The sequence below is a fragment of the Mangifera indica genome, chromosome 13 (genome assembly GCF_011075055.1).
Source record: "Mangifera indica cultivar Alphonso chromosome 13, CATAS_Mindica_2.1, whole genome shotgun sequence".
NCBI classification, from domain to species: domain Eukaryota; kingdom Viridiplantae; phylum Streptophyta; class Magnoliopsida; order Sapindales; family Anacardiaceae; genus Mangifera; species Mangifera indica.
Window position 1 is genome coordinate 9,011,608 of NC_058149.1, and position 20,184 is coordinate 9,031,791.

The 20,184-nt window shown below is 31.9% G+C and overlaps 3 protein-coding genes across 11 annotated transcripts; 1 reads left to right on the forward strand and 2 right to left on the reverse strand.

Moving 5' to 3' along the window:
- Window positions 1-275: 275 nt before the first annotated feature.
- On the reverse strand, window positions 276-1,859 carry LOC123194382 (13 kDa ribonucleoprotein-associated protein-like). The gene is made up of 4 exons (XM_044607572.1): window positions 1,710-1,859; window positions 1,409-1,633; window positions 565-696; window positions 276-482 (listed from the first exon to the last, which is right to left on the reverse strand). The coding sequence occupies exons 1-4, from the start codon at window positions 1,710-1,712 to the stop codon at window positions 456-458; spliced, it is 387 nt and encodes a 128-aa protein (XP_044463507.1). The 5' UTR covers window positions 1,713-1,859; the 3' UTR covers window positions 276-455.
- A 5,198-nt stretch (window positions 1,860-7,057) lies between these two features.
- On the forward strand, window positions 7,058-11,668 carry LOC123195348 (protein phosphatase 2C 77-like). 9 transcript variants are annotated; one of them, XM_044609048.1, is made up of 7 exons: window positions 7,058-7,364; window positions 7,441-7,508; window positions 7,842-7,945; window positions 8,064-9,112; window positions 9,226-9,543; window positions 9,630-9,735; window positions 11,050-11,668. In XM_044609048.1, exons 4-7 carry the CDS (start codon window positions 8,216-8,218, stop codon window positions 11,382-11,384), a joined length of 1,656 nt encoding a protein of 551 aa, XP_044464983.1. In that variant the 5' UTR covers window positions 7,058-7,364; window positions 7,441-7,508; window positions 7,842-7,945; window positions 8,064-8,215; the 3' UTR covers window positions 11,385-11,668. The 9 variants fall into 9 exon arrangements, with proteins under 9 accessions (XP_044464983.1, XP_044464984.1, XP_044464978.1 ...); XM_044609049.1 differs by having other exon boundaries at window positions 7,875-7,945; XM_044609043.1 differs by having other exon boundaries at window positions 7,875-9,112.
- Window positions 11,669-12,093: 425 nt separating this feature from the next.
- Window positions 12,094-20,184, reverse strand: LOC123195347 (aminopeptidase M1). The gene is made up of 19 exons (XM_044609041.1): window positions 19,847-20,184; window positions 19,379-19,524; window positions 18,594-18,696; window positions 18,280-18,466; window positions 18,103-18,196; window positions 17,763-17,916; window positions 17,528-17,632; window positions 17,338-17,454; window positions 17,129-17,242; window positions 16,044-16,226; window positions 15,589-15,883; window positions 15,386-15,507; window positions 15,211-15,308; window positions 14,266-14,443; window positions 14,075-14,189; window positions 13,920-13,987; window positions 13,758-13,832; window positions 12,682-12,759; window positions 12,094-12,514 (listed from the first exon to the last, which is right to left on the reverse strand). The coding sequence occupies exons 1-19, from the start codon at window positions 20,060-20,062 to the stop codon at window positions 12,329-12,331; spliced, it is 2,634 nt and encodes an 877-aa protein (XP_044464976.1). The 5' UTR covers window positions 20,063-20,184; the 3' UTR covers window positions 12,094-12,328.

A 20,184-nucleotide genomic window follows, 5' to 3' on the forward strand; every position in this document is an offset into this window, starting at 1 on the left:
CTCGAGTTTAACTCAAGTTAAGTTTTGCGCTTCGTTTGATATAGTAGGAGAGCAAAATAATATCATTTTGATTAATCAAAATAACATTATTTTAATTAATTCATATTAAAATTTATTAAGATAGTAAATTTGATCAATCAAACAACCTTAAAGCTTGAATTTAAAATATTAAATCTCAAGCTTGAACTTGTTTTGGGTTCATTTAAATTGAGCTTATAAAATTCGGTTTAAATCCAAATCTAACTGTTACTAACCAAATCCTGGAATTACTGGTATACATACGAATAAAAGCTTCATTAATCCTGAATTTGGTGTTTAGTATTAATAATGCCAAAAGTTTTCCTCACGATGCAAAACTTGAAAATACAACAGGGTTTAAGATATAAAGCAACGCTTCTAAAGGAGTAACCACTTTCAAAGAGGCCCAACCCACCCGATATGCATTCCGTAATAATCTATATTAAGAGCTTTTCGATGGCATCCTGCATTCGACAGGAAAGAAAGCTCAGAATCCTGGTGGCCGAAAATAATAACTCTTGATAACAACAAACACACCGAAATTACCTTGAGCTGTTGAATTTGTGTTTTCAATTGGCTTGCCTCATTTGATGTCACAGAGCAAGCAATGACGGGTCTCGTGACACCACATGCTCGCCCAAGAGCCTGTTTTGATGGGATGAAAACATACGGCACATTCTGCCACAATCAAATCAAAAGATTATTTGGGGGTATACTCACAGTAAATTCATAGCAAGGAAAAAGAAAACTGCCAGCAAGCTATAAAAACTAACTCATTATAATTTTGCATTTGCTAGTCAAATACTTGATGAATGTCTTCGCTAAAGGCGAATGGATGTCAAATATCTTCTGAAAAGTCTTATACAAACAGTCATAACATCTGAAAAGTCTGTCTCATATAATATAGAAAGAATAGTATCTAACTATAGTATAAGATTTGCAAGTATCAAATTCCAATTTTCCAGCACAATTCATTGATGTCCTGCAACGTGTGGTATGCTAAAGCTGAGTAAACAATAAACCTTGAGCATATTCTCCATCCCTTATCTAAATAATCCCACTTACTGGGATGAAGCCATGACAAGTCTACAGGGATTAATTTAAAGATGGTTGGTCAAACTATAGCAAATATCACCAACAATATTGACACAACGCAACCAACTACATGCCGAATAATGGGAACAAAAATAAAAAGAAACATTTTACAGATACGAACTCAGAGAACCTATCAAGTAATGACCAATACTATATTTACTGCACATAATTTACAAGAATAATCTTTACAAGGAACTACATATATACAAAAGAGCTCCAATCTTGGGAATAACTACCATTCACTACTTAATTACTTTAAATTCGAAAAACGCATAAATTAGTACAAAGAACTGACCTTATCTTCCGCAAGAAGGGGAAGATGAAGAAGAATCTCGAGAGGCTCGGTATCAGCAGCCATGACAATGAACTCGGAGATACCCCTGTTGAGGGTCTTGGTGGCTTCATTAGCGCCCTTTTTCAGCTGCTTGTAGTTGGCTGCTTGCTGAACCAGGTCCAGAATTGTAATGGTGAGGTGAGAATCAGCCAGTGGGTATGCCTTTGGGTTCACTGCTTCTCCAGTCTGTAAAATTCAATTACAAATGCATCACAATCACATTAAAAATTAAGTAAACAGTTAACACGCCATGACAGAGTACCATTTTTCGCAGCTTAATTGACGTTGCAGAAAAGGAGGCTAGGGTTTCTCAAAGAGCATCAATGTCTCTTACGTTTAGGGTTTAAGACAGGGAAAGATGGGACTTCATTTATCCATAGGAAAAAAAATCCCCAATGGTTGGCCAAATTAATTAACCACCACAAATTTTAATTTTTATTATTATTATTATTATTATTTTAACGAGATCTTATTTAAGTCAGATTATAATATTAGGAGAAAACTAATTATATCAAATAAAAAATTTTAATTATTTTTCACAAAGAAAACTTTGTTATTACTTATGCGACAGTCTCAACTTATTATATTATATATAATATTTAAGATTAAATGTAACTAAAATGATGTGTTTAACTATCAGTTGATCTATGTGTAAATGATGTATCTAACTATTGCATTTGCATGTCGCTCATATGGTTAGTCATTCTCTAGTGCGTCTCTTACACATTTTTTTGAGTCTAATTGCATAACAGTTACTCCCCAGTTTATAAACTTTGAGTACGACTTAAAAAATTTTGTCTTTATACACGAATGAACTACATGTAAACAATTAAGATCTTTGCTCACAACACATGCAAAAGCAACATTTTCACTTTGCATATAATGCTCAGCATGCACACATTGTGTATTTGTCGTGATGGTTCAAATCCTCATGATGTTTTATTAGGCATGGGTTTTGTACCTTATTAAATCATTGACATGTGTCACCAACTTGACTTAGAGGACCCAAATCATTTCTCGCTTAACCTCAACTTGTCTATAAAAATGCTTTTGAAACCCACTTTTCACGTTTTTTACCTAAAAATATCACTAAGTTATTCAATGCTCGTAGATTAGGTCATAATGAACTTTTATACTAAAGTATAGTGCAACCATTCATATAGAAAAAGATGAAAATATCACTAAACAGACAAATAGTTGTGAATAAAGGCAATGATGAACATTAAAGCAAAAGAGAGAAAATGTCAATTTCCAGGTTATGAACTGTCGTTCTTTAGCCATGAATATGAATAATCGTTCTCCAGTAAAGAGCACTTACTCCAAAAGTTATCCCACAAATTTTAGGAACATTATGAGTGTTGGAGTTGGTGTTATAGAGTCAATATTCTTAGTGATATAAATCTTTATTAAGTCATAATTATATAACCACAAGTGACACCTTGGGATGTTCAAAATTGGACAATCAAATCGGTTTGAACGTTTTGTGAATTGAACCGAATTTTTGGTTCGAAAATAATTTCGAATCAAAACCAAATCGATTCTATATAATAACTCATTAATAACCAAACTAATTTTACTGGATAACTAGATCTAATTTTTGATTATTTGATATATGTATTTTATACATAAAAATTTGTTTTAAAAATATATAATAAATTAAATTATTTCACTGACATTTGTTTTAAATTTTTTTAATAAATTAAACAATTTCACCAAATTACATTATTTAATAAATTAAAATTTTGTTTTAAACTTTTTACCAAGGGCACTTCTTTTTTTAAATTTATTTTCAAAATATATTTTTGATGAATCACGAACACCTATTATGATTGTTCAAAAAGAAAAACGAAATATAAACAGGTGTCAAACCTACAAGCGTGCAAAATTTTGAAAATCAAATCAAAATTTTGATTTTTATAATATTATGAGTTAGTAATTGAATCGATTTTACGATTATCTTATTTTGTAGATCAATTTACAATTTAAATATCAGTTCGGTTAAGTTTTCAGATAATTTTGAACATTTATAATGATACCCTTCTATTTGTAAATACATGTATAAACATATTTCAAGATAAATGTCTTAGAATAATAAAACCATGATGAGAGGATTAATATGTATTTTGATCGTGAAAACTTTATATGTACATTGGTGATCAATCTAAAAATGTCTATAACCCTTTTATTATACTAACCTAAGACACAAATAATACAATAAAGTTATCGTATTGAACAACCTTATCAAAAAGTAGTGATAACATATAAGTTTATGTTTATGAGTGTTCAAAATTGGTTAACCACACTAGTTTGATAATATTTCAAACCAAACCAATTTTTTTATTTAAGAAAATCATAAATTAAAGTCGAACTGATTTAAAAATTAATCAATTTTGAATTAAACAAAACTACTAATTAATCGAACTGAATTTTTGATTAACTGATTTTGCACCGAATTTCAAAAGATTATCCTACTTTATTATTATTTTTAAATAGGTTCAATACTTTATTAGTTTCTTATTCAATTTTTTGTAAAATCGGTTTAAAAAAAAAAGACAAACTAGGAGCTGAATCGAGAAACTAGTTTTTCTATATTTTTGTACCGGTATTTGAGTTAGTTTTTCAAATATCCTATTATTTGGTTCAATTTCGATTAAAAAATTAGTTCAATTTAATTATCAAATATTTTTGAACACCTCTATACATGTTAATTACCTATTCATTGGGATGATATGTTAGAGCATTTCACACATATAATAACCCTAATATTCATAAAACAAATTTCCTAATAGACGGTGGTGTATTTAATCCTCAATGTAACACCTCTCTCTAGATGTAGCGTTCTCCCGAGAGAAACATTATTACCTTTGACTAATTAAATACGTAGAATTGAAAAACTTTGCATAAAATAATTAAAATACCCTTTTATCAAACAAGCACCAATACAACGTCAAAAGATAACAACAAATAAATTCAAAAGTGTGTAGAAACATAGATATAAAAAGCATCCAAACATAAAAACAGAATGATACATGAATCCAAACTTTAGGGTGTTTTCACATGCCGATTGGGTCAAATTTAGCAAACCTACTAGGGTTTTAGGGCATCATACTGAAGAAATCACTGGTTCGGATTGGAATGCTGGAACTTGGGAATGTTTGAGTATAGACCCAATAATAAGGTGCAATTTGAGAAATGAAAGGCAGGTAGAAGTCCAGAGCCATCAAGGATGGAAATAATATTATATGAATGATGTAATAATGAATGAAATCATGTTTTTGAAATTTTTTTTCTTGGAGGCAAATGTGTTAATATTATTAAAAATAATAAAAAGTATATGTATTTATTTTAAATACATAAATAAATATACGTTTATATGTATTATCATTTGATTGGATGATTTTAAATTAATGATAAAAAGTAATGCTATGTGTACACATATTTTTTATACATAATTTTGATACACAAATAATATATCATTATATGATTGGGTATTACTTTATCTTTAATTTAAAATCATCTAATTATATAATAACATATTATATATATACCCAAATTATATATAAAAAATGTGTATATATAGTTTTATTATAAAGATAAAACAACATAAAATAATATTCAATCATTTGATAACATATATAAATATATATGTATTTATATATTTAAAGTGGGTATACATACTGCCGTTCTATTAAAAAAATCATATAATTATCTTTTTTTTAATTATAAAAAATTTAAATATTTTCTCAATTTGCCTTTTCCCAGTTTCTCACATTCTCCCACTTTAATTATATATTTAAAGTGGTTATTGATGTGTGGAGGCTTGTTGGCTAATGCCAAAATGAGTTAAAGAACATCGGTGAAGTAGAGTTGACATGGTAATGGTTACCTTTTCAAAGAATAGTATGATGCACTTAAATAATACATTTAATTTAATACATAAATAATAATATATTATTATAGAATTAAATAATTTTAAATTAAAAATAAAATAATACTAATTAAATAATAATAATAATATATCACAATTTGTATGTAAAATTAAATATATTATTTATATATATAATTTTATTGTCTTTCAAAGCCTTTTCTCTATAAAATAATGTTACATATATAATTTTATATACAAATAATAATATATTATTATATAATTAGATAATAATATAATAATATAATTAGACTATATTATTATTTATATGTAAAATTATACATATAATTTTATTTTCAAATCTTATTGTATTTGTTGTTATGATAACATGCGACAAATTTTTCTTCCCCATTTTTCTTTTTTAAGTAAATAAGTAAATATTCTCTCCTCTCCACTCAATCCTCTCACTGTCACTCAAAAAGCCAAGCTCTCTCATTAATTATTGTTAACCTTATCTTTGATTAACTAATCATCTTTTTCAATTGTTTGCCTTCTTTTCTGCCCCTTTATCTCCACTTACACAAAAAGGGCGATTTCATTTATACACATCTATTGGTATTCTGGTAATTTCAAGCACAAATTTATCCATAAATATCTAATATATTAATTATTAACATTTGGATAATATTTGAACATTTGCGTTTTTCATACAAGAATAATGAGGGTGTTTTTATTTATAATAAAATTATATATATAATTTTTTATATAAATAATAATATATCATTATATAATTAATTATTATTTTATTTTTAATTATATAATAACATTTCGTTATTTATATATAAAATTATATATATAAATTATATAGATATGATTACCCTTTTATTTGGATTGCCTAGTATGAAGTGCATAAAATACATGAAGAGAATCTATAAAACTTATCCTTGTTGAGTGGATGTCCACTTACTTCACTTTTTCTAAGTTTTTGTACCTTTTCATTACATGAATGATGACTTTAATTTTGTCAAAAAGTAAATTTCATTTTCTCGCCCAAAGTTTTGCCTAAAGACCTTTTTACTCTTATATAATATATATAACACTTTCATACTTAAAATTAAAAGTCTTATATAATAAACTAATAGTGTAAAAGTAAAATAATAATTTTATCATCTATTAATTTAGAAAAAAAAAAAAATTTAACTCTTTTACAAATTAGACCAAATTATTTTAAATATTATAAATTTAATCTTTAAAAAGTTTGAAAACTCACAAATTAATCCAAAAAATCTTTTAAAAAAAAAAGTCTAATCATCAGCATCCCTATTTCAACATTGTCTCGGTCTCATTGTTGTCAATCCCTATCACCATCTTTTTCATCATGATAATAAGTGTTGTCCATGACAATAACTTTTAATCAATCGATTTTCTTGATTAAATTGAAATCAACAAATCAATTAAAAAGAATGGAACCAAAGAATAGAGAAGAAGAAGAAGAAGAAAGTGAAATCCATTGTGTTGAATTAAAAAAATAAGAAGAAAAATAGGGTGATAGTTAAAAGAGAGAGAAATAAGTGAATTCTTCTATAAGTGATATTTTTTTTATTAATAAAGTTTATTATTTTGTGTTATAGTATTATTTATGGGTGAAAATTTAAAGCCTTGGATGGTAAAATGTAATTTTCTCTTTGTCAAATCTTGTTCATTTACAAATTACAATTCACAAACTATAGCATATCTTTCATGAGTTTAGAAAGAAAGACAAGTTTTTCTTCATGATACATACTGGTTGGTAGGAAGGAAAAGTTAATATCTTTTTGAGAGGCACAGAGAATGGACTACAAATACAAAGGAAGGGGGAAGGGCAAGAGACGGGTTTGGTTTTAGATGCTTCAACATGCGCTTATAGATTTGACAAGTGTCTGTCTCTTGTCTGTTTCTTTTTTTCAAAGTTTTTTCTTTATATTTTCTTCCTCGCTCTCTCTCAACTCAACGCCAAGTCCCAGATGTATAAATATTAAATAATATATAAAACTGAGGTGTTATTTTTTAATGGTAAGCAAATCCCATGCTTATATCTTGTTTCTCGATTTTTTATGTTTTTTAATCCTTTACACATGGTTGTTCTTAGTCTTAGATGTTAGCAGTCTTTCGCAAGATGCAAGTAAAAGAGACTCTAATCTACAGTTGACAATTTAGGTAGTCCCTCTTTTTTCCTTTGTAGTGTTACTTTTTGTTCTTATAGTTGTATTGTTGACAGTAGTTATTTTTTGTGAGAGTGAAAGATAGCAAATTTACAAGAGGCTAAGGTTGTTTGCTTCAGATCCAGGAACTCTTAACTATGAGAAAAAGAGTAATATCTTTATTAGGGTTTCCTGTGATTCTTGTGTTCATTCCCATGACCCACTTTTTGTTTTTCCTCTTTTTATGTTGATAGCTAATGGGTTGGTTTCAATTTTGATTTAGTTTTTGCTTCGGTGTGATGTTTTTGTAAATTTTCATTATTTATTTATTTATATTTGGTATTTGAAGCTCTTTTCCTGTTGGTTGCCTTGATGGAGATAGATAGAGAAGAGTCCAGAGAAGAAGACTTTGATAGCATGCCTATTTAGGGTTATGGTTTCCGCAAATGGAAGGTTGGATGCATTATTGTTGACCAGATCTGACTACCTATTTCCCTTTCACAACATTTTATTTAGCTCAACCATAATTCAGCTGAATTCGCTTCTACTTTTCGTGTATGTTGAATTGAAGGCATGGAAAATGGTCCATTTAAACCCACCTTTCATGTCACAATCATGTTCTTGATAAGAGAAGAAGGGGAAACTTTAGTTGTATAATGACAGTTTGTGAGATACTAAAGGGGTTGGAGGGCTACTTTTTGCACAGCGTGGATAGGGATTTTGATGGAGGAGATGTGTACAGCAGTTGTAGTGCCATTTAGAGCAGGTAATTTAGTTTGTGATAACCCACCAATAGCTATCCATTTGGATATCCAAAGTCTTCAGCTGATGGACAACACAACCAACTTGTTATCTAATTCTGTAGCAAAGGTTTCTGGCCAGTCTATTGTGTGTGAGCATGAGAATTTTAATTGTAGTGTTTTGGGAAATGAAGATAGTAATATAGCAGGGGCGGTGCCAGAAGATGAGAAAGTGGGAAGAGTACCTTTGTTGGATATGATATCTGATAATAAAAGCAATTGGATTGGTACTGATGTAGTGATAAACCAGGAATGTGAGGAAGATGATTCTGTATCATTGGATGGGGATCCGATTCTGGATAGCTGTTCACTTTCAGTGGCAAGTGAGACTAGTAGCTTATGTGGAGATGACTATTTGGGTTTTGAGTCTACATCGGAGGTAGGAACATTGAGTTCAATTGACATTGAGAAGAGTATTTGCAGTGTAGACATTATTGCTAAGGTCAATGGTTTAAGGGAATCAAATATTACTGAGATAGTAAGTGATGCTCTTGCTGTGCCTGTTACCCTTAAGGAAGAGATTGAAGATGGGCCCAACCAAAAGCCATCTTCAATTCTTCTTCAAATGGCTTTTGAAAAGGGGTTGAGTAGAGCAATTGGGCGCAGTGTATTTGAGGTGGATTATGTACCACTTTGGGGATTGACATCTGTGTGTGGAAGGAGACCCGAGATGGAAGATGCTGTTGCAACTGTGCCTGAGTTTCTGAAAATTCCTATTCAAATGCTAATTGAAGAACAGGTACTGGATGGCAGGGGCCAGCGTTTTAGTCAGCAGACTGCTCATTTCTTTGGTGTCTATGATGGCCATGGAGGCTCCCAGGTATTTTTTTTCCTTCTATAGATGTTCCTTGAATAGTATTTTTACCTTCAATTCAACTGTGCCTACGATGCCTTTTTGCAAGGAAATTTCTGTTATGGGGTTTGCTTGTTCAGGTTGCAAACTATTGTCGTGACCGTATCCATTCTGCCTTAGCTGAGGAGATAGAGCTTGTTAGGAAATGCCTAACGGATGGAAGCCTAAAGGATGGTTGCCAAGAGCAATGGAAAAAAACATTCACCAATTGTTTTGTTAAGGTTGATGCTGAAGTTGGAGGAAAAGCAGGCCAAGACCCTGTTGCCCCGGAAACTGTTGGTTCTACTGCCATTGTTGCCATTGTATGTGCATCCCATATTATTGTGGCAAACTGTGGAGATTCAAGAGCAGTTTTATATCGTGGAAAAGAGCCCATGGCTTTGTCTGTGGATCATAAAGTAAGAAATTGTCAATTGTCATCTTGCACTTTTTTAAGGAGTATGGGGAACTGATTATCATTTATTTTTATTTGTTATTATCATAGCCGAATCGAGAAGATGAATATGCAAGGATTGAAGCAGCCGGAGGCAAGGTTATACAGTGGAATGGGCATCGTGTATTTGGTGTTCTTGCAATGTCAAGGTCTATTGGTATGCATTTCTTCACAATTATTGTCTCTTTCTCATTTCATGATTCAATATGGTATATAGCTATTTAATGAGGCAGTTTTCCCAAGCAATACCCTCATCATTGTTTTCTCTTTTTCAGCAACTAAGAATTGTTATGTGTTTGATTTATAATTGAGTGATTAGTTTAGCTATTTTCACAATAGGGAGATTGCAGTGTGTTCTTAAACAGCCATTAGGTTAAAGCTTGCTTAATTTCTGACGGCTTAGATTTGTAAATCAGTTGTGAAAGTCTTAAGTAAACATTACAATGGAAATTTTTGTGTGACATAAGTTGGATAATCGGATATTTTTTTCGGTCAGGCTATTGTCTTATGTCTTATTTCTGCTTGCATGGTTAAGTGGTAAATTGAAGTGTTACAAAGTATCAGGGCAGCCTAAACAATTTTCTCTAATTTAAAAGAATTGTTTCAAGTGGATACCAATCATGAAAAGATACGGACATGAGTTATAATACTGAGAATATTTATTGTTTCTTTTAATATGTATGATCTGTTTTACATCTGTTGATGAATTACTTTGATGGTTTTAGTGACTCCAAGATGGTAATACAGAATTCATCAAGCAGTTTGATCTCAGTCTGTTAGGTAGTGCCGGCTAAGGCTATTACATAGCATGTAGTGAAATAGTTGATGAAAAATGTGTGAATATTTACTTTAATTTCATTGATCTTGGTTGCTAATAGCTTTCCATGCGTGGATGTTGTTAAACTTGTGTAACTCTCAGCCACTAGACTATGAGAGTACCCTAAAAGTTCATTTTTGAGTGTTAATTTAGATTACAATCAGTTATACTTATGTAGGTATCATTCTTGTGCTATTTTATGGGGATTTATTTTATAGGTACAGGCCATATGGGGATTTAGAATTCCAATTTAACATTTTGCTTTTGCTCAAAGTTCTGAGGGTGCTTGTTTTGTGTTTTGATTTGTTTGTTTGATCATGCTTACTGTTTTTTTTTTTTTTTTTTTTTTTTTGTATATCAGTGACTTTCAAACTGTTATTTCTTCACTTCTGTACTGATGGGATTGTTTATTTTTTATGAATCAATGTCATTTTGTCATATACAAAATTGGACCTCCATGACTCAAAAGATCTTACGTTCATCTCATTGTGCATGATAAAACTATTACTTTCTTTTGTCAAGCTTCTGTTGCATCCACACTAACTGATTAATAGGCACATGAATCCTTTTATGCAACTCAAACGTTTATCATGATTATTAAATTAAGTCAAACGTATTGCTCAGAAACCCAGAAAACTTGCATGTGGTTTGCAGGGGATAGATATTTGAAGCCTTGGATCATTCCTGAACCAGAAGTAATATTCATTCCTAGGGCAAAAGAGGACGAATGCCTGATTCTAGCCAGCGATGGTTTATGGGATGTCATGACAAATGAGGAGGCATGTGATTTGGCAAGGAAGCGAATACTCCTTTGGCACAAAAAGAATGGTGTTACACTTTCCTCAGAACGCGGGAATGGGGACGATCCTGCTGCCCAAGCAGCATCAGAGTACCTCTCAAACCGCGCTCTCCAAAAGGGAAGCAAAGATAACATCACCGTAATTGTGGTGGATCTGAAAGCTCAAAGGAAGTTCAAGAGCAAAACGTGATGGTTTGTCATCGCCTTTTTAACTGTTGAACATGGTGATGTACCATATACATATACTTGAAAATTATGGAATATAGTATTTTGCCCATTTGTTTTTCACCTGGGCTTAGCAAACTGTATGTCCAATAGAACCTCTTTCATTTTGTTTAAGTATGCTCTTGGCTATGTAAATTTTTATATGTTTGTTTGTAGGGATAGGTGACCTCCGAGTTCAATTGCTCAGTGAGGTAATTATTTTCATGTTATTTCATCCGCATGGTTATTTAAAAGTGACAAATTTGCTAAGCTTTTAGACTCTTTTCAAGGTTATTTCATCTATTGTATTTTATTTAGTGTTTTCACACATGGTAATCAAATCACATACTATATCATATATCAAAAATTTAATTTTTTTATATTATTTATCAAATATCATATCAAATGATATAATCTTTTAAAAATAAAATAATAAAATATGATATCATTTTAAAAAATATTCTTAATATTCTTAAAAATTTATAATTTTGTATATATATATTTTTATTATATCATTATTTTCTCTTAAAAATATATCGATTTATATCAATAATTTGTATCATATAACACAATACATTTACTGTATCGTATTAATTTAATACATTTTATGATATATATCGTTTTTTACTTATATTGTATTGTAATATATATACCGAATATTATTCTTGATTTCATTAAAATTTCAACAACTCATGCGAGCACAAAGATTTTTAGTAAAATTTTATACTAGATAGGCACAATCATAGAAATCGCACATACACAATGACACCGAAAAAGGAAAAGAACAGGAAAATCATAACTGAATCTGAATGAAAACATGCAAAAGGCAGCACAGAAATAACGGCAGAAACCATTGGGATGCTAACTTTTATGCGGCCATATTCCCATTGAAGCTGCTTCAATGGGAGCGCTTTATTCACGATAATTTGTCTAGCATTTCCCGAATGCCAATTCCTTCACAGCCTCGGCCAGATGTTCTTCTTTCTCAACATTCTGAACCCATTTTGCGTTGATGCGAACCCTTTCGAGGCTTTGCTTCAAGGTTCTAGCAATTGAGGGCTTTGATCGGGTGGCAAAGAACTCCTCTATTTCAGCAGCCTTCTCGAATGAAGCAAACTGACCAAGGAGACAACACAAAGATATAAACAACCAGAAAAAAATGTGAAAATGTAGCTTCGTCCACTCCTATTAACTCTATTAATATTTAAAAAATAAAAACAGATTTTAGAAATAATAAAGATCCAATAAGAAATGGAGAATAGGAAGAGTGGGAAGAGACAAACCGGTGAGACTACTGCACTGACAAAACGAGTTATGAGAAATCCAGAACCCCAGGTTTTTGAGATGTGCTCCCAGTTATCCTGTATTCCAAATTATAAAAAGAAGAATGAAGTGTGTATATATCATTGTTTATGGGGATTGTAACAATAGCAGAGTAACCCAACAAGAACAAATCACTTGTGAAAAATCTTCTCCTTTGTTCAAAGTTTTCAGAAGATCACAGCATGAGTATGGAATAGAGCCGGATTATTACTTCCAGTATGAAAGAGTCAGCTTCTTTGGTGAGTTTCTTCATCTCATAAATCTATGCCTAGAAGAAATTTATTCCATCTGATGGGCCATGGCCAGGATCTAACTTGACTTTTTACTCATATCCAGCTTTGACAGTTTAACAAAAAGTCCAAAATTTAAGCTACAATAACTCTCATCTGAAATCACAATATATTCCCTGAATTCTAAATAATTTTTTTATTTCAATGCTAGAGATATTTGACAAATTGAGGTCTCTGGAATCAATGGCATCTGTTCATCCCAAAGCCCAAAATCATTGAGATTCACTTGCTCTCCAATGACATTTATTCTCTCCAAAACTTTTAATAACTAAAGGCTTGGAATTAATTGCAAGACAACCTTGCAATAAAATCTCACAATTCAACCGCCAGTTTTTTTCACAAGATTTGTACTCCCTAGAAGTCAAATTTGTAAGGTTTGTTAGTTCAGTTTCATTTCCAAGATATTTTCCCCTACAGTAGATAAAATTGCCAAATTTTACTTAATTTTAAACTATACAGTCCTATCTATGAGCAGAACATAATACAGACCTGTTTCTCTTTTCTTATAATTCTTCTTCTAAACTATTTTCTCCCTTAATCCTACTAAGATTGAGTTAAGAATTCTTGTATCTCCCACTTCAGTTTTCTATCTCATCACCCACAAATAATATGCAATGAACAATGATACGGAAAATGCAAAATCACATTTCCAATCAATATAATACCAACAGACAAAGCATGTACATGTCTATTAAACTTATTCTTCCATAATTAAATAGGTACTAGATATGTTGATGAGTAAATACCTGAAGCCACTTCCAAGTTGTTTCACGCCCTTCTCTACTGACAGCAAGTCCAAAGACCGCATCTTGGCTGCGAACCTATATTAAATTCAAAATTAAATGAGTAAATGAATAGCTTGATGTCAACTTTTAACCTCATCAATACAAAAGTACATAACAAGATACCTCAGAAGACAAAATAAAGTACAGAACTTCAAGAATTATATCGACATCTGTGCAAGATGCTAATGAACCTGAAAAGCATAAGCAAATATGTAATTGCCACAAACTCTAATATTTCAAAATATTTTGAATCACTTTAAAAAACGACTTTTCAATACCTAGAATACGTGTTTTCTCTTGACTTAGATCAGTCTCTCTATACACTCTCAGAAGAGATTCATAACCTGATCTGGCTGAGGAGCTGACTTTCTGCATAACTGCGACATATACTGCCTGCAGACAATTGTCTAATGAATAAGGGTTGTAATTCAAGGATACCAGTATAAAAATGAACTTCACAGCCATAAACCTTTCGTAAGTCAGGAGGGAGTAGGGGTGTATTTCTGTCTTCTAAGAAAGCATGGAATCGCTTGTTTGCTTTATTTAGAGTTTCATCATTTCCAAGCATAGCAAGAGCAGCTAAAATTTCTCCTCTCAACATTGCATCTAAATGACTTTCACCTTGTTTAGGATCCCAGCCAAGCCTCCTGTAATGAATTTATAGAAGTTAAAAATTAAAAACAAACGGACATTAATGCAGACCACAATAGGGTTTCTATTTGCAATAGCATCTTGATGAAAAGTTTAAACAAAAAAAAAAAAAGCATTAAATATGACAAACTATCTTAAGATTTAAAGTTTGACATTAACATAATGCAGTATGCAAGCTTACTCAACAGTTGATTAACTTATCCAAGATATACATAATTCTATATTTTGGAGTTGTCAATTTGTGCACAGCAAGATAAAAACTTAAATAATATTACAAACTAAAGAAGATAAGAATACAGAAAATGTATTTCTTCTCTCTAGAGTGATATTTTCATCCCCATCTATGAACATATATCTTTCACATCTTCTATCACATGATGCTTTTATTCTAAATCTTTTATCTCTGACATATTATTTCACTATAAACCTCTTAGTCTGACATAATAGTCCCTTCATTGGCATTTTATCAATTAAATACACATCCAAAAGCCTACGTATGATGATCTCTCATCTAAGCAATGAAATTGTCTTGATATATATCCAGTATATTGCAACAGGACACAAGACTAATTGATGGAAGCATCTCAAAGTCACTTTTTAAATATAACCGCCTGTTGGTTTCACTACCAATTATATCATTTCCAAATTCAAGGTGTATATTCATGTTTAAAAAGCTGTGGTAAATGGGAACTTCATTTCCTTAAAAAATTGTAATCTAAGATTTTAAAAAGGAAACTCAATAATTTATATACGAGATACATACTCAGTAGAATACTGGAATAGGCTGATAAAAAATTGTTTAACATAGTCCAGCAATTCAGATCTTGCATCAGCGACAATCCTCAGAACTTTATAGCTTATCTGTGAAACCAAACACATAATTATGTCTAAGCAACTATATGAATAAAATTTACACATGATATGGAGGTGAACATTACATTAATCAAGTTTGACACCACGGTATACTCAGTTTCCTCCTGATAAGAACCCATCAAAGTAAGCAAAGAGGTCAGAGACAGCTGGCGAGCCATACAAAGAGCAAATGAATCATCCAAAATGCCTGTCAAGAATTAATATAATGTTGTTAAAGTTTCTCTTTGACCATCAAAGAAACAAATTAGGGGCAAGAAAATAGAAGTACCAAATCTGTCTGTTTCAGATAAGTTTTTCTTCTCTATTGCACTTCTAAGTTTAGCTGCAAGGCCCTCATCATATTTTACCCTGTAGAAACCGGACTGATTAACATTTAGTTTTATCCAAGTGCATGCTGTGTTACAGCCTTCTTTTAAAGAACAACCCAGGAATTCATTGATGTCGAGAGTTTCTGACTTATTTTGCAATAAGAAATTCTTGTGCACATCATATGAACCGCAGCATAGTGTTATTGGGACAATCCATTGTCCCTCCCCAGGAGAACCACTTGACAGGAATTGTGACTGTCATTTATTGAATCTACATGTTAGAGCACTACAGTTTTCAAAGTGAAATGTAATTGGAACTCACAACAGAATGCTAGAGCAGATGACTCATTGAAATAAGAGATATTAGATCGTGTTTTGAATTGTGGGTTGGTTGAGAAATCAAACATGAATAAACCTGTTCAAATTCCAATTTCTGTTCTTTCACTTTTACAGAGATGACTGGATAGCCTTTCTGCTTTGTCCATGAGTTCATGAGCTTGTTGACAGGTTCACCAGATCCCTCCTCAAGTGCAGCCCACAAGTCTTCAGTCTTCGCATTAGAGCAGGAAAATCTTTTTATATACGAAGCGAGCGACCGCTGATAGGAGAGATCAGGCATATCAAATTAAATAAACCCAACTTCCAGTGAGAAAAATCAATGACACAATAAAGTTTATAAATGTCAGAAGAAAAGGATGATAAGCACACTACAGGCAGAACATTAATTGAGTGATATAAATTGCACTTTCCAATTTCTTTCCATAGTCCTCATTTGGAGGATATCAACAACTAATGTATCTCCACTAATAGAGTTTCATAATAAAATTTGAGAATTCTTGATGAACTAGATATAACTTCTCTCATCCATAAAATTAATAGGCATTAAGCAAAAACTTTATATCAATTTTCAACTATAATAAGTTAGATGGCCTCATGGATCCTAACCACTCTCCATGGTAGAAGAAAACATTCCCACAAGGTACCAGAGATCAGTTAGTAACAAAGAAACACAAGCAACTGCAAGAAGCAAAAATTCATAAATTCTATAGTCTAATTAATTCTTGCAGCCAATAATGAGACATGAAGCATTTCGTTATGAGGCCAAGTTTGTGACAACACCACTGATGATATAGGTTAAAATTTCCCCATAAACAAGCTAAGGACATTGGCATCAGTATCTAATTATTTGCTAAAGAAAATAAATAAAGAAAAAGAAAAGCAAAGTAAATTCCCGTTTAAGGTCACAGAATGATATAGGTTAAAATTTCCTCATAAACAAGCTAAGGACATTAGCATCAGTATCTAATTATTCACTAAAGAAAAAGAAAAGCAAAGTAAATTCCCGTCTAAGGTCACAGAATGTAGACAACTTTTATGGTACTTATGAAAATAGTACAAGGTTAGACTAATTTTGCAAAAACAAACAAGATTTAGTTGATGATTAGGAAGATCATGTGAATTGCACAAGAAACTTGAAACGCCACAAAAAGAATGACAAACCTGAAAGACTTCAGCACCCAGATAACTTTGTAGCATCCTGATGACAGATGCACCTTTTCTATAACTTATTGCATCAAATATTTCATCAATTTCACTAGCATGGTTTATATCTACCTGGAAAGAACAACATGCTTAGAACATAACATACTAGAAGAACATACCTACTTCCTAAATGCACACATAATATACAGTATTTTATGATCAAATACCTCAATTGGGTGGGATTCAGCAAGTCCATCCAGCCTAAGGCCCTCAGTAGATTCATCAAGAAACTGAGTCCATATTTTCCATTCAGGAAACAAGCTATCAGTTGCTAAATAGCTCACCTGCAAACAATCAATTACATAAAATTTATATGATTGTTCATGTTGTAACATATGTATGAAGCAAAGGATATACCCATGTTGCAAAACCCTCATTAAGCCATAAGTGTGTCCACCATTCCATCGTTACAAGATTGCCAAACCATTGATGAGCCAATTCATGAGCTACTACAGTGGCGACCTTAACAGCAACCAATTAAAATAATTAATTTCTAAATATATTGTGGACTATGATTTAAACAATAGCTCCATCATTACAACACTCAAAGTATAAACAGACAATGAAACCAACATTGAGAGATGAACACTACCCTTTGCTTGTTAGCAGCTGCCGAATGTTTATCATCATAAAGCAAAGCTGTTTCACGATAAGTGACTAACCCATAATTCTCCATAGCACCAGCAGCAAAATCAGGAATTGCAATCATATCCAATTTCGGAAGAGAGTATGGCACCGCAAAGTACCTGTAAAAGTTAGCATAACTGATTTGATACCAAATAGCAGATAACATGTTCTAAGTAACAAAAACAGAAACTAATAGTAACAAGTAATCATAATTTATGAGGTCTGTCAGTTTGTATTTGTCGGTATACATGAAGGCTGAGACTAGATAGCAATATATGATATGATGAGGTGATGGTGAAACATACTCTCTATACAGTTCAAGTGTCTTCACAGCGACATACAGAGCAAATTTCCCTTGATCAGCCTTCCCAACTTGACAGTACACTCGCACTTTGATACCTTGGCAAAGAGTTGTGCAAGTTCACACAATAATGAAAATTGTAAACCATAAAAAATCAGAAGAACGTAGAGTATAACCATACCATCAGATGTGTGATCTTCCACATAATCAAACAAACCAATAACAACTGCCACCAAATAAGTAGACATTATTGGTGATTCTTGATACGAAATTGTCTTTTTATGCCCATTCACTTTCTCCTCAATGATTGGCATGTTGGACAGAGCCACTAGTTCGGATGGCACATCCAGTGTGATCTTGAATGTAGCCTGCAATACCAAGTGCCAATAAATACTTAAATATACATAAAAAAGGGAATCAAACATGAGATTAACCTCAGTAGATTATAACTGATAAAATGATAAATTTTGAAGTCTTAGTTTGCAATTGTGATACCTTGCAAGCAGGTTCATCCCAACAAGGAAAGCATCGCCGAGCATCAGCTGGCTCAAATTGTGTAACTGCCATATTTTTCTTCTGACCATTATGCTCATAAGTACTGACGAGAAGATAGCTTAAAAATCAGGACTAATAGTACTTTAACCTTGTAATATAACTAGGACAAAAAGAAAAAGAATTGCTATATTATAAATATTATCCTAAACTAAGAAAATTTCTCACTACAACTAAGCTGTATAGTTGCACACGTCAAGGGTTGTGAAAATTTTTAATTTTGCAGTCCCAACTCCATGCTAATCCAGAATAAGCTAAGATTTGAAGTTTCTTATTATATTAGCTTTCCACACCTCAAAAGTAAATAGACATTATTCTCTATAGAATATAAGAAAAAGAAAACAATTGGGGAGCTCATTTTTAGTTTCTTGTATTTTCAGTCTATATTTTTTTCAAAATTGTAAGCTACATACACATACACATATGCTCATTTTTAGTTTCCTGTATTTTCACTCTCTAACTCTAATTCTAGAAAACCAATTTGATAATCTTTTCAAGAACTGTCCCTCCCAATTCCCTTCAAAATGTCTTTAATAACTTAAACTTCCCGTTTAAAAATTATGTCAACTCATATTTCTATATTTTCCAAGCAATTGAACGAAAACCTCTTCAAAATGCATGAAAAAGGTAAATCAATTTATAGATTTAAATATTCAATATCCATTTTCTTTTCTCAGTGCACATCTTGTAATCTGTAAACAACCAAAGAGAAAGTTCGAATCAGTCACCTTCTATAGAATCCTTTCATTTTTTCATTCAACACTCCCTCAAATCCAATAGCCAAAACACCCATCCCAGCTGGAAGGTTCTCGGAAAACTCCAACACCAAAATCTCGTCACCCTCCACCAACTCAACTTTGATAGGCTCGAACACCTGTTTAAAAATCCATTGACTCAGTAAAATACATTCAGTCATTAAAATATCAATCATCAAAACATCACATAAAAAAAATTTTTTAAAAAAAAATGTCAGTGTCTTATGTTAAAGTCGAGTTTGACAGCTGAAAAACCACAAATACAGTCTAAGTATCCTAGTGAAAAAAACCAAAAAAAATAATAGTCCTTTCATTATATCCCAGCTCGAAATACTTACTTCTTAATAAAATGATTCATTCATCGATCATTATCCACTAACTTGAACGAAAAGATTTAGTTTCATATAATTAAACGAAAGAGTTGTTAAAATTTGAAATTACCTTGGAAGAAGATTTGGTTGCGAATGATACAGATCGGTTGTTGATGGATAGTTCGGCAGCATTGAGGACGATGAAGCGAGTGGTTTCGACGATGTCGAGGTCGATGGATACGGAGCCGGTGAACCGGCAGGAATTGAGGTCTGGATTGAGAAAAATATCGTATCGCTTGGGGACTGCGAATTTCGGGAGACGAGGTTGCCCCTTGAATTGATCCATTGCTTAAACTCGAGTTTTGAAGTCAAGTAAAAGAGTTGAAATGGGAAAGCTAGTGAAGAAAGAATGTGGTCGGGTTTATAAATAGATTGCTCTGTGTTCTATCCTAAATACGACGGCGTTTT